General features: G+C 34.8%; 1 protein-coding gene across 3 annotated transcripts; it reads left to right on the forward strand.

Annotated features, from left to right (window-relative positions):
* The first annotated feature begins 13 nt into the window (after positions 1-13).
* Positions 14-26,552, forward strand: LOC138323825 (ubiquitin carboxyl-terminal hydrolase 7-like). Of its 3 annotated transcripts, none has more exons than XM_069268679.1 (33): positions 14-175; positions 2,433-2,543; positions 3,384-3,486; positions 3,770-3,868; positions 4,091-4,164; positions 4,647-4,711; positions 5,206-5,294; positions 5,584-5,692; positions 6,096-6,226; positions 6,543-6,597; positions 6,832-6,912; positions 7,270-7,360; positions 7,565-7,647; positions 7,985-8,094; positions 8,421-8,574; positions 8,976-9,120; positions 9,811-9,880; positions 10,818-10,949; positions 11,179-11,245; positions 11,567-11,668; positions 11,834-11,933; positions 12,223-12,315; positions 12,453-12,520; positions 12,917-13,071; positions 16,679-16,846; positions 17,385-17,493; positions 17,710-17,787; positions 18,018-18,121; positions 18,240-18,411; positions 18,661-18,708; positions 19,352-19,423; positions 19,658-19,760; positions 21,775-26,552. In XM_069268679.1, the coding sequence occupies exons 1-33, from the start codon at positions 148-150 to the stop codon at positions 21,879-21,881; spliced, it is 3,276 nt and encodes a 1,091-aa protein (XP_069124780.1). In that variant the 5' UTR covers positions 14-147; the 3' UTR covers positions 21,882-26,552. The 3 variants fall into 3 exon arrangements, with proteins under 3 accessions (XP_069124780.1, XP_069124778.1, XP_069124779.1); XM_069268677.1 differs by lacking the exon at positions 14-175 and adding an exon at positions 227-509; XM_069268678.1 differs by lacking the exon at positions 14-175 and adding an exon at positions 227-509 and having other exon boundaries at positions 11,182-11,245.
* The last annotated feature ends 593 nt before the right edge of the window (positions 26,553-27,145 follow it).

Here is a 27,145-nt window from a genome sequence, read left to right on the forward strand (position 1 = left end):
AATTAAAAAATAGGGTCTGATTGTGAATTGTGACGAAAGTAGCCGAAGAGCAACGGTTCCTTACGGAAGAAATGGAAAAGTGTAAATGACACTTTCCATGCAATATTACCATTCAAAGAGTTCGTTTATGCCTAAAAGTAGCACACAATGACAGCAAAAGTATCCAGAGATGACGGTAAGTTAATAAAAATGCATTGATAAATTTCGCTGATCGGTATCCCATCAGCCTCAATGATCGACGCCATCTTGTTTATTTTCATTCGTGATGAGCATTGTAGACCGCTCATGATTTTCTATTTGTGAATCCCCGTCACGGGGATATTCAGCAGACATAGGGCGGATTGTGAGTAAGCAGGCAAAGGTGACCGTCCCGTCTAAAAGCCCTTCAAGCCCCGGGCGAGATCACAACAGAACGGTCACTTTAAACGACTCCAAAAACACCATGAACAATCATGTGAATGATGGAACAGATCAGCAAGATGTGGAAATGGATAACGCCTCCAAAGAGGGTGCGACAGACTTTAATTATGAATATAACATTGACATCTACATTTCTTTTATTTAACATGCACACCATTCAGAATTCAGTGTCATTTACTCTATATCCATATCCATTTCGTCACCCTTGGTGCCCTTCATAACAAACCGATTCATTGATCTTTGTGTCGGCAGATATGCCGGCTTGCAAATTAATTAATGGAGTTTTTAATCCGCTGACACTTACTTGTTTTGTCAATTGACTTATACACATTTCATGCACTCCTCATTCATTGCCATACAAAATATGAAAATAATGTCAATAATATATATATATATACTTTTTACAGTACATCTATAATACTGTATAAAAACAGATCTAGAGGAATCTGCTTATTTGCATATGCTTTCAGACTAAAATGTGCAAATAACCGAAATATCCTTATAGGCGGAGAAGGTATCTAGATCTTTCATCTCCATTTTACACACTAAGCTTGTGAAAAGGCAAATATACACGTTACATATTTTACTATAGATGAATCAGTTTATTACATTGATGATATGGTTTACACTAAAAATGAACAACAAACATTTTTCGGAATCTACAGTATAAGTTTAAATAATTTTGCTTTTAGCTAACAATAAAAATATCTCCAAAGTGGGATTCTTATTAACATCACATCCACCTCTCTTATTTTTTTTTATCTCAAAAGACTTGGAAAGATAACATTGAATATTTATTAGACTCATTGCACATTAATCTGTCAGAGTAAAGATTGATATGCATTGTTTCTTTTGAGACACATTATTATAGTTTGTCGATGTCTAGCCATTTCTACCCGGAAATCAATTCATCGATCGATATCTTCGTTTATCATGATCCATCACAGTCAGGGTTGGGGTCAATTACATTGCAATGTAATTAATTACAATTACAATTACTTGTTCAAAACCCAATTACAATTACAATTACTCAGTTTTGTAAATGTAATTAATTACAATTACAATTACTTTCAAAAAGTAATTAATTACGATTACACACACATTACATTTTAAACTTATATGTTTATGTTTTTAATAACATTTATACATATATACAATTGTATTGTCATATAATGTTACAATTGAGTATTGTAGGGTGTATTAGTTTTACACATACATTTTTATTGGACCTAGGTCCAATAGAAATAGGTCCAATCAAAATTTACATTTAAAACTTTTCATACACTGATGATGATAAAATGCAATTCAAAAATATGAATACCATATAACAATTTTGTGGGTCACAGCAGGTGTTTCTCGCCAAGGAAGCTAGTGTTTTATCAGAGAAAACAAACATAATGAAATGTAGCCCTTTTTTAGACAATAATACATTTTCATTTTCTGATGTAAATGTGTGACTAAATTTAAAGCCACTATCCATTTTTGGCAAGTTGGTAAAATTTCAACTTGCCAAAACAGTAATTTGCTTGCCACTTTGAAAATTAAAAATAAGATCAAAATTAAAAGCAATCAAATTCATTGACATTTATTATATTTATTGATTGTTGATAGCATTAAATGTTAGACATTTTTAGTGTCAATGTAATGTAGTGTAACAACAGTTTATTTTCAGAATGTGGCATTTTATGCAAATGAAAACTAGTAAAAGATGCTCCACCGCTGACAAATGGTATTTTTTCACTATCAAAAACAGGATCTGACGATTTGGTATTTTTCTTCAGTTACAAAAGTTACATACTTTACACCTCTCAGCTTATGGTGGATTATGACTTTCATTAAACATATTTATGACCCTTTTAATTAGCTAATGACAAGAGACATTGTTGTTTTTTTTCAATAACTGCAATAAAAGGTATATCAATTTATCAACACAAGACCTCAATATTACTTACTAGTATCAATGTTTCCTAAAAGAGGGTAACATATACTCTACAAATTTATTTGTTGAACAGAGGAGGGTAAGGAAGGAGCTGTTGACAGTAATTTGACCACAGTGAACGGAGACATACAAGGGACAGGGGCCACCAATCACCAGGACGACGAAAATCAACAAATGGACGAAGGTCAGTTCTTTAGTCAGTAACATCTACATGCAGTTTGTAACAAAGTCAAACCTGTCTAGCATTACCCTGTGTAATGCGTCACTATCTATGTCCGCCCGACGTAATTCATGTATATTTTATCTCTACATTAATATATTACGGCAACCTGTCTTATATAACGTGATAGCGGGACCCGAATATATGCAAATGACACATATATTGCATCATTTGAACATTTGACTTTGCCAAAATCTATAAAAGGAAATGAGATTTCAATATGTATGATTTAGACTCATTCAATCAGACTCTTATTGCCTATGTAGACTTGAGTGCATAGTATAAAGTGTCTGTTTACCTATGAATGTTTACATTGGTCACTAGATTATTAAATTATTAAATCTTTAATATTATTATAAATGTGCATGTTAACTGTTTTATTATGACCTATCACTGATCTTTACTTGTTACTCCAATTAAATCTCCTTAATGTGCTGTGCATTATGACTATGGTCTCTGTACTAAGACACCTCTATATTAAGACACCTTTTGCATGGTTCCAAGAGATGTCTCATTAGACAGATTTGACTGTACCTAAATTGGCTAATGTCTACCTAATAATTACAATGTTTAAAAATTATAGTCTTCGTGGTGAATTTGGAAATTATCTAGTCTATAGGATATAACTTGAAATTTAGGAAGGAGGGAACATTTTTTGCTTGATTTGTGTTAGTTCATGATGTTTGTACATATTAGTACTAAAGATCAACAAAAGATAAGTTTGTAATTGTCTGAAGTCAAGATTGCAATAATTGATACCTGCATTCCAGATTGATCATGAGTACATATATTTATGTTTTACAGATGAAAGCAGGGCAGAGGCTACATTTTCCTTCGTAGTTGACAATATCAGTAAACTGAAGGAAACTACACTTAGTCCTCCCTGCATGATTAGGAACCTACCATGGTGAGTCTATCATTGTGAAGACATGAATGTGTCAATCGCAACATGGAAGAGTTATTCATTAGTTCTGCAATTATGGGGGAAAAGTATGATTTTTGTTGTATATTGAGAAATTACATTATATTTCCACACTTGTATTACTTGTAAATTGTATTGAAGTTCAGTCAGCTATTTTGGAACGAAGATCTAGACTTATAATTACAAAGGAAAACAAATTCTAATTTGCTTTTATTATACTGGTGTATTGTATTTTTTCATTTACATGTATATAATTATTCTATTTCAGGAAAATCATGATAATGCCAAGGTTTAGTCAAAATCCAGAGAGACACAACCAGAAAACACTTGGATTCTTCGTCCAATGTAATGGTGACTCCGATTCGGCGTACGTACATCATTTGTATCTGTAAATACAATGTAATAGGGATCTACATTATCTGTGTTATCAATTAATGAAACAGGAAAAGGGTGATTGATGTTGTTAAGATAAAATAAAACATAACAAGAAAATATTGAAATTTATTGAAAATATGGGATAATCTCAGATACTCCAAATAAAGTTCAATATGTATTGTGTTATAGTATTTATTGTGTTTGACTTGTCTAGATCCTGGTCTTGCAATGCTTCCGCAACACTGAAAATACTCAACCACAACACAGATGGGGAAAACTTCAGCAGAAGTAAGTAGAAATAATGCAGTTAACATGATAAAATATATTGTTAAGTGAAAAAACTCTTTATATATTGCACTTCTGTCTTCTATATGAATTCTGATATTGAGTGGTTAACGTAGAGTTGCAAAAGTTGTACCCAAATACTGTAATACAGTACAGATAAAAGTTTACCACAGTCGTATTAGTGTTTCCCGCCGTGTTGCAGTTGATTATCATTGCGCCAACGGCAAAAATGAATTGATATGCTTTAAAACATAGCGATAGTGGATGTTCCACATGCATGTTTTAAAATTTACTCCATTCTTTAAGTATTAAGTTTGTGGATATCTTGTCAGAATTACTTTTCTTTTTATGATTGTTGACTCTCTTACTTCTGTAACTATAATGGAAACAGAAAGATTTCATGTTGATTTCAGAGTTAAAAGTGATCGTCTGAACTGTCCAAATTTTTAATGTCCTGTTTGAAATTTTGTTTTTGTTATTTTCAGAAATTCAGCATTCTTTTTACAACAAGGAGAATGATTGGGGCTACAGTCACTTCATGGCTTGGAATGTGAGTTTAACATGGTCTCGATAATAGTCAAACACAAATTGTAAAATTTTGTTTCAATATTGAAACAATAATAAATGTATGTTATTTTAATATTTTTCGTCTTTGCCAGGACCAGGTTCACCATTTAAAAACCTTGGAAAAATACTATTGGACTAGAACTATAGTAATTGGTACGCTTAGACCAAAAATGACATGAAAAGTTTCTATATGAAAAATTTGTACCTAAAACAATATTGAGTGTACTTAATATTGTATCTGTATACAATTTGTAAATATTTTCTGTTAGTGAAGACATGACACCAATATTTTGTAAAATATTTTGAAAATGGAAGTAAGGTTAGTGTGCAGGAACAGAAATGCTATCTCAAACCCCTAAAACCAGAGGCAATCAGGAAAAAAATCTGCTTGTCTCCATCAACTTGTTAGGACAACATTTTGTTTTGCCAAGCCCTGAGTATACATCAATGCTGTAATAAAATGGACTTTCTTCACAGGAGCTGATGGATACCAGTAAGGGGTTTGTCAAAGATGATAAGATATCACTCGAGGTCTACGTCAAGGCAGACGCCCCTCATGGTGTCAGGTAATTGTAAATTCTATGGCTGTGTATTATCAGTGGTAGGATCCTTAAATATCTGGTCACAGAATTTCAATGTTGATAACAATAAATAGAAACTTTCTGTGCAAGACATATACTGGTTAATTTTGTTTTCATTTAATGATAATGTTTAAACACTGTTAAAAAAGATCCCAATTTTACTTCTGTTATGGCATTAACATGCAACAACACATATGATTGATTAATTGGTTATGAACGAGTTGGGATGTTACTTTAATTTTAGTCTTAGAAATGTTCTGCTTTCTCCTTGAAGTTGGGATTCCAAGAAACACACTGGTTTTGTTGGCTTGAAGAACCAGGGTGCCACTTGCTACATGAATTCTCTTCTACAGACATTATACTTCACAAACAAACTGCGAAAGGTATGCTACATGTGAATTTGTTAAGTATGTTTCAGTGTCAAATTAAGACTAGGAAATTAAAGGGGTTTGTATAAATCATTAGTGGATTCAAATTTTGGTTTTGATTTCCATTTGAAAGTCTACAATAATAATGTGTACCTAGGGATAAAAAAGAAATTATGAAAATGACATAAATTTAAAGAGGTTTGCACCAAACTTGTACTGTTATGTTCTGTGAAACTGGACACAATGGTGTCAGATCCATTGTGTCTTGTCAAAATTTTATGCGGAATCGTCTTGCAGATATTTCTAGTTTATGAAAGTATTACTTGTTTATGAAAGTCAAACACCACTAAAAATGTAATTTATCAAATTTTTAACTCAGGAAAAAAATGTTACAGTAGAGTGTTTTGATTTTGAACAGGCGGTGTACCAGATGCCAACAGAGAGTGATGACTCTACAAAGAGTGTTCCTCTCGCACTACAGAGAGTCTTCTATGAGCTTCAGTTCAGTGATAAACCAGTAGGCACAAAGAAACTCACAAAATCATTTGGGTAAGTTATTTGATAAATACACATAAACTAAAAAAAAAATATTTTATTTAAGTTATCTGATAAATACAAAGAAACTCACAAAATCATTTGGGGGCAAGTATTCATATCAAACAAGTTATGGTACACAATGTTATTCCTTGCTATAAATTATGTAAGAAATTTGTATCATGCTAAAATATCACTGTCTTATTTTTTCATTCGAAAAAAAAATCTTTCTGTTGACATTTCAATTTATGTGTGTAAATTTTCACTTAAATCTTTTAATTATGTGTAAATTGATGGATATTGTGTCAATATTGTGTCTGTATTTTTTCAGCTGGGAAACATTTGACACCTTCATGCAACATGATGTTCAGGAATTATGTAGGGTTGTAAGTATAACTCTGTAAGAAATATGCATCTGTCATAAATTTTATTTTATGATGGAGTTTAACATACAATACATCTGCTCCAAATATTATATACAAGACATCTTTCAAATGCCTATCATATTTTGTTACCTTTGAAAATGCCTACTCTGTTTACAGGAAATTATAGAGAGAGATTAACAACATAATGTGAAGAATCATATTTTCTCTGAATCATTTTGTATGAAAAAATTTCAGTTGTTGGAGAATATGGAGAGCAAAATGAAAGGAACTGTGGTAGATCAAACAATACCAAGGTTGTTTGAAGGGAAAATGCTGGTAAGTAGGGTTTTTAATTACCTCATTCTTCTGTCTTTGGTAGTTTCATGGGGAAAGAAATAATTCTTTTCATCTGAATCTTTTTTAACATCCTGTTAACAGGCAGTGAATGAATTGCCAGGCATAGATAAACCATAGAGCTATAGCCACTAACTGGTAACTGCCCCTACATGGGTTCCAAGATTCAAACTCTAAGTTAATAAAATAATATGATGTGAAAGGCTAGTGGTAGAATGTCATTACACTTTGTCTGCCTTAGCAGCTGTTCTAAGCCATAGAGTAAAATGTCCTTATAATTTTCCATACAAAAATTCAATGACCTGAATGAGCTATAATAATATTGTTTATTTTTTCCAGTCATATATTCGCTGTAAACATGTGAATTGCAATTCTCAGAAGGTTGAAGCATTTTATGATATTCAATTGAACTTGAAAGGAAAGAAAAATGGTAAGTATTAGATTAAAACAGAATGTATAATTTCTATTTCTCTTAACATATCAAGACAGTGTTATAGATCTACTTTTATAGTAGTGCTATTATTTCATTGTACATGTACAAATTTGTAGTTGTGCTGTATCAATGTAAAATATACATTTATATCAATTACTGTGTTGATAGATTTATGATCTTGTGTTTGTGTCTCTGTTTCAGTGATAGAATCTTTTGAAGACTATGTGAAAGTAGAAACACTGGATGGGGAAAATAAATATGATGCTGGCGAGTTTGGACTCCAGGTACAATGAACGAGTGTAATTCTGTAATTTCATCCTGGAAAACATTTTATTTTTAGCTTTAAATTGAAAGGGTTTAAGAAAAAAGTATCTGTGTCAAAAATTCAGGTAACGTTTTTCTGTAATGTTGCATTCTGTATCTGTATCTGTAGAGATAAACCTTCGCAAATTCGCAAAGATTTTAAATTGTATGTGATAGTAAACAGTGTTTAATTAAACCAAGTTTGATTTTTTACTTAAGTCCACTTATTTTGCAAATTTTGAACTTCTGATGAAATATTTACTTGATAAAAACTGCAATTTGTTTTATACAATCTCTTGTTAACCTTAATGTTTCCAGGAGTCTGAGAAAGGTGTGATATTTGTCAGTTTTCCTCCAGTCCTTCACCTGCATCTACTGCGCTTCATGTACGACCCCATGGCTGATGCATATGTCAAGATCAACGATAGGTACTGTTTTTAAGATTTACTTAATGAGCTTTAATATCATATTATTTCCCATTCCGTCTTTGCATATTACAAACTTACCTCCCTTGCAGGTAGGTATCCTCCGTGACGTTATTATTTTGTGTGTAAACTCCATCATTTTCTCTGAAAAGTATGGTGTTACGCTCGCAAACACATGAGGTTACTATCAGTACCTACCCACTATCTCTATAATATGAAATACAGAATTCATCCGTAAAACAAACAAAAAAAAACAAAACAAAAATGAGTTTGTTAAGGACATTATTTGTAAATAATGGTTGATTATTGAGAACTGTCTACTGTTTCAGATTTGAATTCCCTGAACGCTTAGAATTGGACCAATTTTTACACGAGAAAGAGAAAACTCCTGCCACTTACATTCTGCACGCTGTGCTTGTACATAGCGGGGACAACCATGGCGGTCACTATGTTGTATATATTAACCCAAAATGTGATGAAAAAGTGAGTAGTTCTTTAATTATGAAAAAAATAATTATCATGCCTCCACTCTGTGAAATAGATGTCAATTAATTACTTCAGATCAGCTATGTATAAAAAGTTGAATTTCATTTAACATTCAAGATGTGCTAAGAGATGTAGATCATGGAATTAATTTTCCATATTATTTTGACTTTGGAATTACAAGATTTCATAAATCTATACAGGACCTTTAAATTTTAAGAACTTGAATATTGGATGGTACTATTTGTTAAAGCGTAGACCCATATGTATATATTATTGAAATAAATTTTGTGAAAAAATATTTTTATGGTGCCTCCAGAACAAAACATTATGTACTTTGATATTATTCTTAAAATGTAGTTGTTATCAAATTGTTCCATTCATTGACATTTTTTTTTCAGTGGTGCAAATTTGATGATGATGTTGTGTCTAGATGTACAAAACAAGAAGCTATTGATAACAATTTTGGTGGACATGACGATGAGGTTTCTGTAAAACACTGTACAAATGCATATATGTTGGTGTATATACGAGAGAGTTGTATAAGTAAGTAAGAGATGTATATCATTGGAAATTTCAATATAAAGCTTATAGCAAAAAAATTACATTCTTTGTTGATATATCATTACAATCATTCAGATAGGATTTGCGATTATGTATGTTATAATATGACAGATTTTATACCAAAAAAGGTTTCATCTGTTTAGAGTGAATAGTTGGACAATTTAACCAGTCTAAATGAGTTTGTTGGCCTTCCAAAAGTCCTTAAATATCAAAACAACGGTCAAGTTCTTCTGTTGTCCAGTTTTGACCATTGAAATTGTGGAAAAGTGTGAAAACTCAGCATAGTTCTAAAAATACTTTCTGAAAGCAAGGCTGCCTGGGAATGTCAACACAGACATAGCCAGCCATGAGGATGTTTTAGGATTCCTATAATATAAATTTACTTTTTTCGCATGCAGAGCAGTTTTGATGGGAAGTTTTATTTTTTTATTTCAAAAGAAATACTATTGGATATATCAACACCATTTTTACAAACTTTAGCCTTCCTTTTCCCGACTATTCACTTTAAAGAAATCTAGAGCAAAGTTTTGAACCTTGAATTTATCCATTATTTTAAAAAAATACTTCAGTTAGTTGACAGTGACAATAGTACTGCAGAAATTTGTATCTGTATATTTTTTTCTGCCTTTTTGACTGTTATAAATTGATTCATATACATCATTTTTATTTCAGATGAATCTTTACAAGGTATGAGTGATACTGATATTCCACAGTGTTTAGTTGATAGACTAGCAGAAGAAAGGTAAGTAACCATCAACTAGATCTACAGTGGACCCATGATTATCCAAACACTTGTGATCCTAGCCTAATCTCTTCGCATTGTAAATTTTCTGTACTGCTAGATTCACTTTAATCAATAATCAATATTTCTGATAATCTGATATTTCCATCGTCCCAATAATCGCGGTTCCATTGTACATGGTATAAAGAATCTTTGGTGAAAACTTTGATGACTGTATAATGTAATATTTGTGAAACAAATGCAAAATATTGGTATACCACAAATATTTAGGAGTTTCATATCAAATCAATTAGAGATGCTCCACCGCTGACAAATTGTATTTTTTCACTATCAAAAACAGGAGCAGACGATTTAGTATTTTTCTTCTGTTGCAAAGGTTACTTACTTTACACCATTACCACCATTGAAAAGTTTGAGCTTCTAATTTTACTTCAAGTTAAAAATATGAAAAATAATTAATTGCATCCCGAAAAAATGAAAAATAATTAATTGCATCCCGAAAAAATTCCGTGGCACTATATTCTATATGAAGTGAAGTACTGATTGCGTATTCACCAAAGGCGAAATAAATTATTTTATATTATTTTTTGTGTTAGTTAGGCATATATATACACGATTAAACACAAATTACTGTTCAAATGATGAATATCATTTATGCTCAGTCGGCGGTGGAGCATCTTTAACATATTTTAGAAATTTTATGTAGCAAATAGACAAATACATAATATACAACTCTCATATTATTTTCTGATTACAGAACTAGTATTCCATAAAGTATAGGTAAAGACTTTATTTAGTGAAACCCAGCTTGTTTGGGCACTTCTATCTTCCAACCAGATAATAGCTGACAATAATAGTTATGAAGTCACATTTGTCTTTATTACACATATAAATCAATTTACAATATTTATGACGCATCTGTTGATGAAATTTTCAGACGTATGGAAGTGCAAAAGAGGAAAGAGAGGACAGAGGCACACTTGTATATGAATGTTCAGGTTGTGACAGAGGACCATTTTTATGGTCACCAAGGCAATGATCTCATGGATCTGGAGAAAGCCAACTTCAGGTTAGACTCACCAACACATAGCTATACAATCAGTAGGAATGATATGTTATCTCTTTTCTTGAGAAAATTCTCCTTTATTATGTTATTGTTTGTGAAATATGTAGATAAATAAAATTCTCTTAATATACAAGAAACAATGAAGAAAGTTTAAAGATAATCTCTTGATTTTCAATATGATCTTTAATACATCTCACTAATACAGATTCTATTTTTCTTATATAATTTATAGCAGGAAGTTCAAGGTTAAGAAGTCATCAACACTGTTAGAATTTTTGGAAATGCTAGCAGAAAATCTGGTAAGTCTTAAGAATCTGACAGTAATAAATGATGTTGATATAGGGTATTTCTCACGAGGAACAGTTTCATCTTCATTTTCGCAATGGAAAAAGACTAGTACACTGTATACTGCTAGTGCAGAATGTGAAATTTACTAATATTTACATTGGTTTTTGTAACTGAATAAAGGAATTAATGTAATCTTTAAATATAGATATTAAGGTCAAAGTTTATATTGATTGATAAGATTTATAACTTAAACTTCTCAGAATATTGAAAGATTATTATTTTCATTTATATCAAGATATTTTATGATGATAATAGATAATTGTTTTATTTAGAAATATCCTGTGAACCAGTTGCGCCCGTGGCCGTTCCAATGCCGACAGAACCAGACATATAGACCAACACTTATAGATGTGGAGTCAAATCTTCAGAAAACGGTATGTAAAGATATCTGAGTACAGAAAATGGTGTGTATAAATACCCGAATACTGTTAATGTTTATGGAAATTACCCGAATACTGTTAATGTTTATGGAAATTGTGTCAGTTATATAAAGTTATGTAAATCTTGATTTTTGGGTTTATGCTGATTTTGTATTTCAGATACAAGACGTAGCTGACAATGAAACTCCTTGGACACTATTTGTTGAAACACTAAACCCTGAGATTGGACTTCAGGCTCTACCTAGTTTTGATAAAGAAAGTGAGTATACTAATTACACTGATAAATCAATACTAGTACAGTATTGGGCTCTGATTTCACTAAACAAAAGTGATTTCACTAAACAAAAGTAAACTTAATTTTTTTTTTCCTTATGTGAAATATTTTGACCTTGAGATTTGGGGGCCAGAACTTTCTGTGTTGATAATACAATTTTAAAGCTTGTTTGTTGATTCAATGATGTTAAATAGGTCACTATCAATACAAGTTTTAGCTGAATTACAAACATACATGGCGAAGTTTTGTACCCTCATTTTACCTTGTATTACAGGTGATGTGCTGATCTTTCTGAAGATGTATGATCCTCGAACAAAGACAATATCATACTGTGGTCACACTTATGTCCCGATCTCGGCAAAGACATGTAAGATTACTCTTTATCAGTCTACCAGATGAAAAATTTCTATTTTAAATATTTGTTCCATCACTCCATTTGCTACTGAATGTCTGGATATTTTTGTATCCGTCCTATGATTTTCTTGTTGCTTTTGTGTGTTACAGCTGAACTGTTACCTGACCTGTGTAGGAGAGCAGGCTTCCCTGTGGGCACACCGTTATTGTTGTTTGAGGTCAGTTCAGTCATTTCAAGTTTGTTTTCTCATAAATAAACTTGAATGAAATAAATGGTTAGAGCTGTATTGCTTACTTTCATGCAATTTGCTTACCTTGTGGATAAAAACAGTACAACGGATATTGTTTTTATTAATTTGTATATTTTGGTATCGCCTTTTGATCGTTCATGCAGTCAATATTGTAGGATCTTTTTTCAGGATTAATTAAAGGTAGTCTGTAACAGAAACTGTTAACATCTTGTAAGGTTTTCATCCAGTCTCATTATTACAAACCGATTCCACAACAGAATGTTCCCATTAAGGAAATGATTTTTCAATTAAAAGAAAAATCAAATTCACTGTAACATGAAAATGTATATCAATATATATTTTATTATTGCATACATTTTACAGGAGGTGAAACCTAACATGTTGGAGAAGCTGGAAGACTACGACCTGCCAATAGAGAAGATGTTGGATGAACTAATGGATGGCGACATAATTGTGTTCCAGAGAGATGAAACAGACCTCCAACAATACCAACTCCCGTCCGCCAGGGACTACTTCAAGTAAGTCCAACAATACCAACTCCTGTCCCCAAGGGACTACTTCAAGTAAGTCCATCAATACCAACTCCCATTTGTCTGGGACTACTTCAAGTAAGTTCAACAATACCAACTCCCGTCCCCCAGGGACTACTTCAAGTAAGTCCATCAATACCAACTCCTGTCCCCAAGGGACTACTTCAAGTAAGTCCAACAATACCAACTCCTGTCTGCCAGGAACTACTTCAAGAAGTCCAACAATACAAACTCCTGTCCCGCCAGGACTACTTCAAGTATGTCCAACAATACAACTCCTGTCCCCCAGGGACTACTTCAAGTAAGTCCAACAATACCAACTCCTGTCCCCAAGGGACTACTTCAAGTAAGTCCAACAATACCAACTCCCGTCCCCAGGGACTACTTCAAGTAAGTCCAACAATACCAACTCCTGTCTGCCAGGGACTACTTCAAGTAAGTCCAACAATACCAACTCCTGTCTGCGGAACTACTTCAAGAAGTCCAACAATACAAACTCCTGTCCCAGGGACTACTTCAAGTAGTCCAACAATACCAACTCCTGTCTGCCAGGGACTACTTCAAGTAAGTCCAACAATACCAACTCCGTCCCAGGGACTACTTCAAGTAGTCCATCAATACCAACTCCCATTCCCTGGGACTACTTCAAGTAAGTCCAACAATACCAACTCCTGTCTGCCAGGGACTACTTCAAAGTCAACAATACCAACATTGTCTGGGATACTTCAAACAATACCCTCCTGTCTGCCAGGGACTACTTCAAGTAAGTCCAACAATACCAACTCCGTCTCCCAGGGACTACTTCAGTAAGTCCAACATACCAACTCCTGTCTGCCAGGGACTACTTCAAGCAAGTACAACAATACCAACTCCTGTCTGCCAGGGACTACTTCAAGTAAGTCCATCAATACCAACTCCTGTCTGCCAGGGACTACTTCAAGTAAGTCCAACAATATCAACTCCCGTCCCCCAGGGACTACTTCAAGTAAGTCCAACAATACCAACTCCTGTCTGCCAGGGACTACTTCAAGTAAGTCCAACAATACCAACTCCCGTCCGCCAGGGACTACTTCAAGTAAGTCCAACAATACCAACTCCTGTCCCCCAGGGACTACTTCAAGTAAGTCCAACAATACCAACTCCTGTCCCCCAGGGACTACTTCAAGTAAGTCCAACAATACCAACTCCTGTCCCCCAGGGACTACTTCAAGTAAGTCCAACAATACCAACTCCTGTCCCACAGGAACTACTTCAAGAAGTCCAACAATACCAACTCCTGTCCCCCAGGGACTACTTCAAGTAAGTCCATCAATACCAACTCCTGTCCCCAAGGGACTACTTCAAGTAAGTCCAACAATACCAACTCCTGTCCCCCACAGGAACTACTTCAAGAAGTCCAACAATACCAACTCCCGTCCCCCAGGGACTACTTCAAGTAAGTCCAAAGTCCATCAAAACCAACTCCCATTCGTCTAGGGACTACTTCAAGTAAGTCCAACAATACCAACTCCTGTCTGCCAGGGACTACTTCAAGTAAGTCCAACAATACCAACATTCATTTGTCTGGGACTACTTCAAGTAAGTCCAACAATACCAACTCCCGTCCCCCAGGGACTACTTCAAGTAAGTCCAACAATACCAACTCCCGTCCCCCAGGGACTACTTCAAGTAAGTCCAACAATACCAACTCCTGTCTGCCAGGGACTACTTCAAGTAAGTCCAACAATACCAACTCCTGTCTGCCAGGGACTACTTCAAGTAAGTCCATCAATACCAACTCCCATGTTGCCCTGGGACTACTTCAAGTAAGTCCAACAATACCAACTCCTGTCTGCCAGGGACTACTTCAAGTAAGTCCAACAATACCAACTCCTGTCCCCAGGGACTACTTCAAGTAAGTCCAACAATACCAACTCCTGTCTGCCAGGGACTACTTCAAGTAAGTCCATCAATACCAACTCCTGTCTGCCAGGGACTACTTCAAGTAAGTCCAACAATACCAATTTCTGTCCCCAAGGGACTACTTCAAGTAAGTCCAACAATACCAACTCCTGTCCCACAGGAACTACTTCAAGTAAGTCCAACAATACCAACTCCTGTCCCCAAGGGACTACTTCAAGTATGTCCAACAATACCAACTCCAGTCCCCCAGGGACTACTTCAAGTAAGTCCAACAATACCAACTCCTGTCTGCCAGGGACTACTTCAAGTAAGTCCAACAATACCAACTCCTGTCTGCCAGGGACTACTTCAAGTAAGTCCAACAATACCAACTCCTGTCTGCCAGGGACTACTTCAAGTAAGTCCAACAATACCAACTCCTGTCCCACAGGAACTACTTCAAGTAAGTCCAACAATACCAACTCCCGTCCCCCAGGAACTACTTCAAGTATGTCCAACAATACCAACTCCTGTCCCCAAGGGACTACTTCAAGTATGTCCATCAATACCAACTCCTGTCCCCAAGGGACTACTTCAAGTAAGTCCAACAATACCAACTCCCATCCGCCAGGGACTACTTCAAGTAAGTCCAAAGTCCATCAAAACCAACTCCCATTCGTCAGGGACTACTTCAAGTAAGTCCAACAATACCAACTCCTGTCTGCCAGGGACTACTTCAAGGTAGTCCAACAATACCAACTCCCATTTGTCTGGGACTACTTCAAGTAAGTCCAACAATACCAACTCCCCTCCCCCAGGGACTACTTCAAGTAAGTCCAACAATACACAACTCCCGTCCCCCAGGGACTACTTCAAGTAAGTCCAACAATACCAACTCCTGTCTGCCAGGGACTACTTCAAGTAAGTCCAACAATACCAACTCCTGTCTGCCAGGGACTACTTCAAGTAAGTCCAACAATACCAACTCCTGTCTGCCAGGGACTACTTCAAGTAAGTCCAACAATACCAACTCCTGTCTGCCAGGGACTACTTCAAGTAAGTCCAACAATACCAACTCCTGTCCCCCAGGGACTACTTCAAGTAAGTCCAACAATACCAACTCCTGTCCCCCAGGGACTACTTCAAGTAAGTCCAACAATACCAACTCCTGTCCCCCAGGGACTACTTCAAGTAAGTCCAACAATACCAACTCCTGTTCCCCCAGGGACTACTTCAAGTAAGTCCAACAATACCAACTCCCATCCGCCAGGGACTACTTCAAGTAAGTCCAACAATACCAACTCCCGTCCCCCAGGGACTACTTCAAGTAAGTCCAACAATACCAACTCCTGTCCCCCAGGGACTACTTCAAGTAAGTCCAACAATACCAACTCCTGTCCGCCAGGGACTACTTCAAGTAAGTCCAACAATACCAACTCCCGTCCCCCAGGGACTACTTCAAGTAAGTCCAACAATACCAACTCCTGTCTGCCAGGGACTACTTCAAGTAAGTCCATCAATACCAACTCCTGTCTGCCAGGGACTACTTCAAGTAAGACCTAAAATACCAAATCTTTTCCCCCAGGGACAATTTCTTTAGGAAACCATAAACATTATAATCTTGAAGCATTCAATGCTTGATTTGTTTTGAGGTTCATCTTGCTGATCTCCATGTTTATCTGGACTAATGTATGTTTTATCTTGTTTTTTACAGAGATCTGTATTATAGAGTAGACGTTACCTTCTGTGATAAAGTTTTACCAAATGACGAAGGCTTCACGCTTGATTTATCTATGAGAATGAACTACGACCAAATGGCAAATGCTGTAGCTCAGTACCTTGGGACTGATCCGTACCTTCTACAGTTCTTCAAACCACAGAGGTATTAATGTCCGTTTACATATCAACTTTGGGATAAATAATGACTTTGGTCCTTCCGACTAGGATAAAATTTGATATGTGCAATTACAGAACCATATCAATTTCGATTGAAGTTTTACAAGCTGAAAAAAACCCCTTAATTTTCCATGCCATCAAATTATTATTTTGTCACCAAGCTACTGCTACAATGATACATTTTTCTTCAATCTACACTCACAAGCTATGTTCAACTTTTATACTTATTTATATCGCCCACCTGTAAAATTTACTGTAAACCAACTTATTTTTATGTGCAATTCAACTTTGAGAGTAATAAGTACACAAAAATGCTCTGAGCATAGCTATAGCAGATCCATATTACTTTAAATTGTGAAAAAGTTGTTAATCATGGAAACACAAAATTAAGTCTCTGCAAAAATCGGTTGATTGACGGTAATTGTAGAACTATAAATCTGGACTATTTTCAGTGAGTGTAAACTAACTTGTACATTTTATCAACTGGGCCATAACCTTTAATGGTTTGGATATTTCTATTACAGCTACAGAGAAGGTCCAGGCAATGCTATCAGATGTACATTCGAGGGGAACTTAAAAGATCTTCTTCTATACGCAAAACCAAGGCAGCCTCGGAAACTGTATTACCAACACGTAAGTGTTCAATCTGGTAGAATATAAATCCTTGACAAATTTTTATCAAGAATGAGTAAAAAGTGATATGTTATCTACATGGTTTAAATATTTTTATGTAAAGTTTTTCAGAAATTTTATTACATCGATCATTTTGTATATTTGTTTAATAGGTTATAATCAGTAAACATCTTTACTTAAGCAAAGTCCTAACCCTTTTGTAATGTTCTTTTTCAGTTAAACATTAGAATTAATGAACTAGAGAATAAGAAGCAATTCAAATGTACATGGGTGAATAGCAAGATGAAGGAAGAGGTAAGTTGGAAGGTTAAAAATATAAATTTGTCACATCTGAAAAATGTTCTGCAAATCCATACAATAGAGAATTGAGAAGAGTTACAAATTGTAAGATCATGAGATATTTTTTAAATTGATTAAAAAGAAAGTTCTTTACTACCTTTTCACTCCAAGATCACTTCCATTACACCTATTGTTTTAATAAAACTTTGCTTTCCTTTGATATTTGAATGATTTTCTATTTATAGAAAGAACTAGTCTTATATCCAAACAAGAATGGCAATGTTGGTGATCTGTTAGAAGAAGCCAAGAAGCAGGCAGAACTCTCTGAAGATGGTTCTGGCAAGCTCCGGTAAGTTTTGGTAAATGCACTGGATTCAGATGTTTTTCATGATAATTCACTCATAAACAATGATCTATACATGAATATGAATTCCTTATGTATCAGTATATTCACATGTTGGTTGTAGGTTGTTGGAGGTGATCAGCTACAAAATCTACACAATACAGAGAGAGGAAGCCTTCTTGGATGCCCTCAATCCTGCCGGTGCTACCAAGAGTTACCGGATAGAAGAAATCCCCAAAGATGAGGTGCGGCTAGGAGATGATGAAACACTTATTCCAGTAGCACATTTCCACAAGGTAAGTGAAGGCATTGACACTCATTATTGTGTAGTATGTTATATAATACAAAAGACAATATTTTTACCTTAATCTGTCCAACTTGTTCAGATTGTTTTAAAGATAATATATATAATACAGGCATCTATTGTACCTAGCATTGAAGGGCTGATTGGGCCACCTAGATATACACTGGCTAACTATATCTCTTACCTATTAGAGTCATACTTAAGGATTTCTCTGCAGAAACCTATTTTTATTTGTTTTCAGGAAGTCTTCTCAACATTCGGTGTGCCATTTTTACTGAAGATAAAACAGGTAATTAACATGAAAAAACAATGTAGATGATGCTGTCATATTAGGATTTTTCTTTTAGATTTAATTGTGATGAAGTACTGAAAGACAGTCTTTCATAATGAGGTGAAAATGGTATAAAGCTAGTATAGTAATAATCCGAAATAAAAGGCCAAAATAAATTCAAAGTAAATCATTTCTATGGAATATATATTCAGCCACTATAGGGCCTTCTTCTGTCCAAAATAACACTAACACAACGTGTTCGTCTACATGTTTGTTTACATCTATTGTGCACAGGTATGAAATGTCTCAATCTTTTAAGTTCCTTGGTGTAAAATTTATGTTCAATACGGGGGTTTGAGATCCCAAAACGACATGGGTAAAGTACTCTTAACCGTCGATTAGTCCCACCTTCCGGTAATTATGATGTCACAAAAATCACTTCAAATGACGACGTCACAATCACCAGAAGGTGGGACTAATCGACGGTAAATAGTATTTTACCCATGTCGTTTTAGGGTCCTGAAACCCCCTATTAAAATGTTCAGAATTTGATGAATGATTACAGTGATATAGATTGAAAGAAAAGGAAAATGGCGTGTGTTAAGTTTCATTCTTAGTGCTTTTATGATGAAATGTTATATTAAGCCTGGTCTATTTATAGAATGAACACTTCTCAGCTGTGAAAGAAAGAATCCAGAGCAAAATGGATATTCCAGACAAAGAATTTGAAAAGGTAGGTATTTGTGTATCATTTGAAAAAGAAAGTTTAAAAGTTCACCATACGAAGTAACCAAGTTGTTATAGGCCTACTGATGATTGCAGTTGATTGATAATGTCTATGGTGCCATCTCAAAACAAACCATTAGGATATTCAAACAGAGAATTTCAGAAAGAAAAGCCTTATGAACCCAAATCTTTTAACATTACTGAATGTTGAATGTTGATATTCCTGACTTTCTTTATCCAGTACAAGTTTGCAGTGGTAGTGATGGGACGAGTGGAGTACATATCAGATGATGACCAGGATATGAGGGTAGATCTGACTGTGTTCAAACCTCATGCTATACAGGGTAGGTATATCACAAAAACAATTTATCACCTAGGTTAAACGTTCTAGTGAGGTTGTTTAGTTCAAACAGTTGATTTACCGCGCGGGACATTATACCGTACTTGTCTAGCCGCACCGTGATCAGTGCGGCTGACACTTGTAGCTTATACAGTGACTGGTGTGATTGTGCTATATTTAGATCGGGTGGTTCGTAGTATCAGGGCATGCATGATTACCGGAAGCGCAGTGACACTCGTGAATGGAGATTTTATATGTATCACCAGCGACATTTATAGTACATTTTATATCTAAGCCTCTGGTATCACACAAAATTACTTTCTTAGTAACCGATTGCTTGTGCCAAAGCCTTTCTGTTTTTTGAAAAATAAGTCTTAACCCGTAGAAAATAATTTTCAAACAGAAATTCAATAGACAGACAATGAAGATTGAGAAAAATCAAGTGGGATTTTGTCAAGAAAACATGCGTTAATTTTTGTTTTATCACTAGTAAATAATATATTCAAATATAACTAATGTATGAATAAATATTGGTTTAACAGCGCTGTTTCTATTGCTATTTTTTTCTATTTTCCCCTCATATAATCAAGGTTGCATTTTCATGTAGCATATTAGAAAAAAAATAATTTACCCACTACTGGCGGATATTTTAACTTACGTGGTATTGTGGAAATGTCACCCTGAGATGATTATTATCAAACAGGATGATCTTAATGATATATAAATTCAACATACATATTTCGTTTTTCGGGGCACAGATAAAAAACAGTTGTTTGTACAACACAGTTGAGTCAACGTCTACTGACCTGCTCTCGTGCACGTGGCTGTCCCTTTGACCAATCAGTCAGTTTAATAGGTATAATTGACAGACATGTGAAGTGTATGACCCCTCCCTCGTTACTATAGTAAATATCATTAGCTGGCGAGCTCTCACCACACATGTCAGTAATACAGGTGATTGACAAGGCAGCGTTCCTCATTAGATTCTGAACTGACCAGTGACCCAGCTATTTGGAATTTCTTTTAGACATGTTTCTAAAATAAATGGCATTTTGAGTGATTTTTTAAATCATGGTTCACCAGAAAATCTACTAGATTCCACTAGAATTTGTGTTAGACTACAGATAGATACGTCATACAATATGAGATAGATACGTCATACAATATGTAATTACTACCAAGCACTGACGGCTGCGATGTCTGAAAAGCTACCGTATGGAAAAGAAATCTTTCTTGTAATTCATAGAACAACTCCTTACATCGGCAGCATTAATAACATTATATTGTAAGTTTATCATTAGTACATGTTTTGCGGTACAAAATTTCCCGCCATGAAAATTCTGCGGTTCAAAAATTCCCGTATTCGTTGACAGATCCTAGTGCGATAAACTGTTTATCTCTTATCTTTTTACATCCGCGTCTCGTTAATCTGATTTATTTGCTCGTTTGTTGTGTGTCTTACCGTTTGTGTATAGTTCAATTTGTCGTAGTCTAGTTTTTTTGTCAGTTTGTCGTCCTTTGGAGTTTACCACGAAGTGTCAATTGGAACATGTGAGTGTCAGCGACGCGTTTGTATTGCGATGTGCTATGTTTAGGTGATAGGCTATAAATATAGTAGACCACTTTCCCACACAGTGCTCAAGCTACCTGTATCAGTCGCATTGATCAAGGCGCTGTTTGCCAACTATGTTTGTCAACGGTATGGTGTCCCGTGAGGTAATACATTGTATCTAAAACACTATTTTCATATCCTAACAATGAAATGGGTAGTATGTAATTGTATCTATGTCTCTTTACATCCTCTTAAACTTCATATGGGCCATTTATCATTACATTTACTCAAAATTATATGTTCTTTTATTTAGGTAGTGTGTGCTGTTTTATAGATGTGTTCTTTATGATCATACTCTCTAGCACAAATCAACATCCAACTTTAAACATGGTTAAGTTGTAACAGCCCTTTTCCAGATCAGGATACCTGTTGATTTTAGACTTCTACATGTTTTGTATTTACACAGGTGCAAACATGCAGGCCAGACCATGGCTAGGGTTGGACCATATCAACAAAACACCAAAAAGATCTAGGTATGCTTATCTGGAGAAAGCCATCAAGATTCATAACTAGATTTCCGTGTTGAATTCCGGGTCATCTTTATCATTTTCCACTGCTATCAATGAACTTTCAACTGAAATGAAGAATACAGGCATTAGATAGTAGTGAAGCTTGAGAGCAGAAGGCAACGTAAGCCCTGACAAAGCTTGTGTGGTGTGCTGGTCATCCACCGAAAGTTAAGTGGGAGCAGGCGCCAGGATTGTCGGAGGGATGAAGAGCCGTCCTTACGCTGTCTCACAACTAGTTAATGTACGGTCCTGGTCTTGCCTTGTGCAGGAGGTGTCAGAGGTTCAGATGGAATAGTGTGTTGTATAGTATGCTGGTTCACTGGTATTTGGACGTATTAAATAATTATAAAATCCTATTGAATGGATCTCCACAATCTTCAAAAGTCGCATATTGGTATGTGTGGTTTTACACAGATTTGAAATGAAGCACTAGTCTTCAATATGATAATATTGGCAAATTAAATTATGCATTATAATACAGAAAAAACTAGTTCATTCCAATATATAATGAAATGATATTCAAATGAAATACTCGTCGGTATAGCACATGTATCCCCCACCAGTACATGTACATCTCTACACTAGTCTGTTTACTTACGACATGTTCACCTCGCATTGGGTGACTGTCAAACCCTCTCAATATTGTGATTCAAGACATCAGAATATGCAAATCAAACCAAACTCGATTTAATGTACTTTTTATATATAAACCAATTTGAATTTAGTTTGCTTCTGCTTTAAGTGATTCTATTGACAAACTTTGGACTCTCGGACAAGGATTGCTTTAGAGTGAACTAGCTGTGTAACACTGTGTGCAATACTGTAGAGTAACGGGCAAACCAACCCCTCTGTCCAAGTAAGATTGTGTTCTGTTTTGGTAAAAATGTTTTGTTGATCATCCTTATTTTCAAGAACCAATTTTTTTTGGGGAGTGTTCTCCTTCATATACAGCCTTTCAAACTCAATTCATAATATTCAACACCAGAATGCTGGCAAACTTTAATACATGAACTTGTTGTTATCTGATTTTATTCCAAGTAACAAATTTTGTAGTTGAATCTTCAATAGTCATACATACTGTAAATGAATGCAAATTATTTCATGATGACACAGAATCTTGGAAAAGTGAAAACACACATTGCTGCAAAATAAATGAATTTTTGCTCTTAATGATTAATGTTTTTTACATTTATTTGTAAGATTTTGTTAGAAGTTCATGGATTAGGATTGATATTTTCATGTTCCATCATGAAATGAGTGGGACAAGTAATTCACTCTTTGAATTCTACACATTAGTAGATGTTATCTTTGTGAGGCTGCTAATGAAAAACATGTTTGGGTATGTATGTGATGTTATAGTGCAATGGACATGAGATACAGGGCCATTTTATGTCAGTTAGACAACTAAATAGCCATACAAATATTTTAGATGGAATATCTTTCAAACAGTTATATTTGTAATTATCATAGTTCATGTGAGCGAATAGTTCTATAGAGCTTACACAGCCTAAACAACAGATGTGTGGATAAAGGAGATTATTCAAGTGAAACTCATTTTGATTCTGGAAAAATTACAAAACAGTTTGTGAAATTCTCCAATTTCTTACTGCTCCACAAATCCTAATGTCTAGTCCTGTCTTTAATACCTTATTCAGAACCCCCCGCTAATTGGAAATAACTATTTCTTAAGGAGTTGATCTGATGATACTGCCTAAAATCAGGGAATACAATCATAAAATCAACTCATATCTAGTCTTTTAAACCATCACTTTTCCCTTTTCCAAAATATTAGATGGTCTTTTAGAAGTGTGATGTTAGTAAGCTAGATGAAATCTAAATTCTGATTTGGAATACATGTGTTTCTGTGGAATTTATGTTTCTCTATATAAAGTCTGTGAATATTTCTCAGTTTGATTATTACTGAACATCTTTCATTTCTGTAAGTAATATATAGGTCCACAGTGGTTGTGGTAGTTTGCAATGTTCATCATCTGTTGCATTGTGTCTTCAGTAATTGTGCAAAAGAAAATATTGAACCGTGGCAATGTCAGTAAACTTGTAATAAAGTATTGATAGTGTTCAACTGTTTCCCTAATTTAGTGTTAAAAGGGCATTTGGCCTAATTAACCAACCGATTCACCAATCTGCTCTTAGATGAGCAGCAGACATTTTTATTAGGCTTACTTTTCAAAAAATTTAGCAGCCATATATGGAAAATTCCAAAGGAAGCATTTATAGCAGTGATAGCTTTGTGTAGTTCCATCATGGCATGACAACATGTCTGAAACATGATTTTACAGTCAGCTGGGTAGCACTCTTATTTTGTACTTGAAAATAAAGTATATTTAGTAATTGACTGAAGGAATGACCATCGCTAACCCCCTTAATTATACCTAATTGTGCCATATAGATAACTGGTACCAGGTATGGAAAAATACATGTATTGCTGTCAGCAAGTTGTGCTTTCTTTTTATCTTTCCTTCTACTGTGCATCAGCTCAGGCTGTAGACAATGTCCATGTACTAGTGTACCCGGTGATAGGTAACTGCACTATGAAATCTTAAAAAAATATCCCTGAGAGCAAAAGATAAGGATTTAAATGGATTATGCAAATTTTATTTTAATGGGATATCAGAATACAGGCAGTATCTTTAGAATTAAAAATATTTTGATTCTATTCTTTTCAAATGCTGTTCTGTACCTTGAGTGTAAACTGACCGCTACTGCTAGTAGTATAGTAATAATTTATGTTAGGTTTACATTTAGATGTACAAATGTACATACAATTAGCATGATCTCTTCTATATAACAAGATCTACTTGATATTGTACTGATCCATGATAAAATACTGATAGCATTGCACATTTGTATAGTAGTGTCCTTATAAAGGAGATCAAAGGCAGAGGAAAAGTTACAGGGGGGAAAAGTTGGCTCCGCAAACTACAAGGAAGATTTCATTGTGGTTTTATTTTAATTTCTGTATAGGAATAACGCAAAATACAAATATGGAGAATGGCATACTGACATTTTTGTGATAATAACCTGATTATTTTAAAATGAAAATAAAAAGTGATTTTGTAGGATTAGATTTTCATGCCTCGAAATTTATTGCCAAGAAAAGTATAGGTATTTCATTTTGTTGCCAAATTACTGAAGCTGGCTGAATTTCATGGTAAATCAAAATTTTGTTTTTCTTACTGAGGTAGTTAGTTATAACAGAATAACATCACAATACAAGTCATTTTACTTATATATCCTAAAAGTTATGTTTGTAATTTAAAGTCTTGAATTGTGAAGTATAGATATGCTATTGCAAATAACTGTGGCATGTTAAATAGCTAGTGCATGTTGAGAAAATTTGCAATGCAAACAAGACAAGCTTGAAAATTTGCTTCTAATTTGCAATGCAAACAAGATAAGATTCTTTTGTCTTTTCTCGTGTGCGATACATTTCGTACATGATATTGATGCCACTATATTCACAATACAATGATATTGTTATAGATAATGATTTTAACTACACGCCACTGTAAAGACCCTAAGACTGTACAGGTGTGTATTTTAATTAAAACTCTTAATTGAACCATTGTCTTACTGTTCTGTACTCTCTGTTCCCACCTCACCTGCAGTATTATAAAGTGCTATTCTATGCATGTGATAAGCTAGTCCAATGGGTGGTAGCTGGTCTGGTGGCTGTATCAGGAAAGTATAATGCTTGTATGTGTTGTATATTACAGGACAGAAGAGAGATACATGTGTTTTAATTCACAAAAAAACTTGCATCATTATGCGTTAATAACTGCTGTTCATCAGAGTACCAAAAATTTAATCACAGGTGCTAGTCTCGTGTGTCGATATATACTTATATAAATAATTTAAATACCAACATGTGTTTGATGTATCAACAGAGGAGACAAGTGCCTGTGCTTTTAATCTACAAGTTGTGTCCACAATTTGACACATTATAAATGTTCTGTAGACTGCCAAATAAGTTTATATAAAGAATCTTAATGCATTATCTAGTGTACATTACAGTGGCTAATGCATTATCTAGTGTACATTACAGTGGCTTATGCATTATCTAGTGTACATTACAGTGGCTAATGCATTATCTAGTGTACATTACAGTGGCTAATGCATTATCTAGTGTACATTACAGTGGCTAATGCATTATCTAGTGTACATTACAGTGGCTAATGCATTATCTAGTGTACATTACAGTGGCTAATGCATTATCTAGTGTACATTACAGTGGCTAATGCATTATCTAGTGTACATTACAGTGGCTAATGCATTATCTAGTGTACATTACAGTGGCTAATCAGCAGTATAGAACTGGAGTATTATACTGTATGTATGTTTATGTATAATGTATACGACCAGACATCGGTGTCGACAACTTTTGTACATACTCACACAATGCAATAAAGCCTGTCATGGTACCAAGCAGTTGTCAATATTATCAAAATCAAATATGTGCTGATGATTTTGTATTATCAAATGTGAAATAGTTTTAATTTCTTTCCATTTCTGTAAGTTTATAAACAGACTGGCGTTTCTCTCCATTTTACGTGTTGTCATGACAATGCATGAGTCTTCATGTTCTTTAAATGTACAGTCAAGAATGGCTGCTAGATATGTTAAATCATCAACAATAAAATTTTAAACATGCACATTCATGTCTTGTCTGTTTATTAATAGGTACAGACTAATAGACTCTTACATGGGTCTGTGAAGTGGACAGAAATATCTCAACCCTCGTAAAGATTTTGCCCAGTCAACCCGAGGCTTGCCGAGGGTTGACGGCCAAAATCTTTCTCCAGGGTTGAGATATCCCTGTCTACTCCACAGACCCATGTAAGATTCTTTTTCTCCCATACTTAGTAGAAAAAATTATGAAATTCCAGTTTGTTTCCAGCTTTTTCATTGCGCCATTATAGCAGGAACGTCATTATGCGTCAAAATTGATGAAGTCATCTACAACGCACGTCGCAGTTACGCGGCATGTATTGACGACGTCACGTTATTGTCTAGCACATGTGAGCTGTCTTACACCCCTCTGTGTAAGATAGTTATCTTTTCCTTAGCAACCACGGGATATCCTTGTGAAGTATGGGAGAATAGTGTGTCTTGACTTTAAGGATTGTAGACTTTCAACTGATGTTTAGAAAACTGGAAGATAGCATCTCATTGATCTCCTGGGGTTACAATCACTATAGGTATATCCCTGTGCTACGTCATAGTGAAAACTGACCAATTACAGCCCTA

This window comes from Argopecten irradians, chromosome 5 (assembly GCF_041381155.1).
Source record: "Argopecten irradians isolate NY chromosome 5, Ai_NY, whole genome shotgun sequence".
NCBI classification, from domain to species: domain Eukaryota; kingdom Metazoa; phylum Mollusca; class Bivalvia; order Pectinida; family Pectinidae; genus Argopecten; species Argopecten irradians.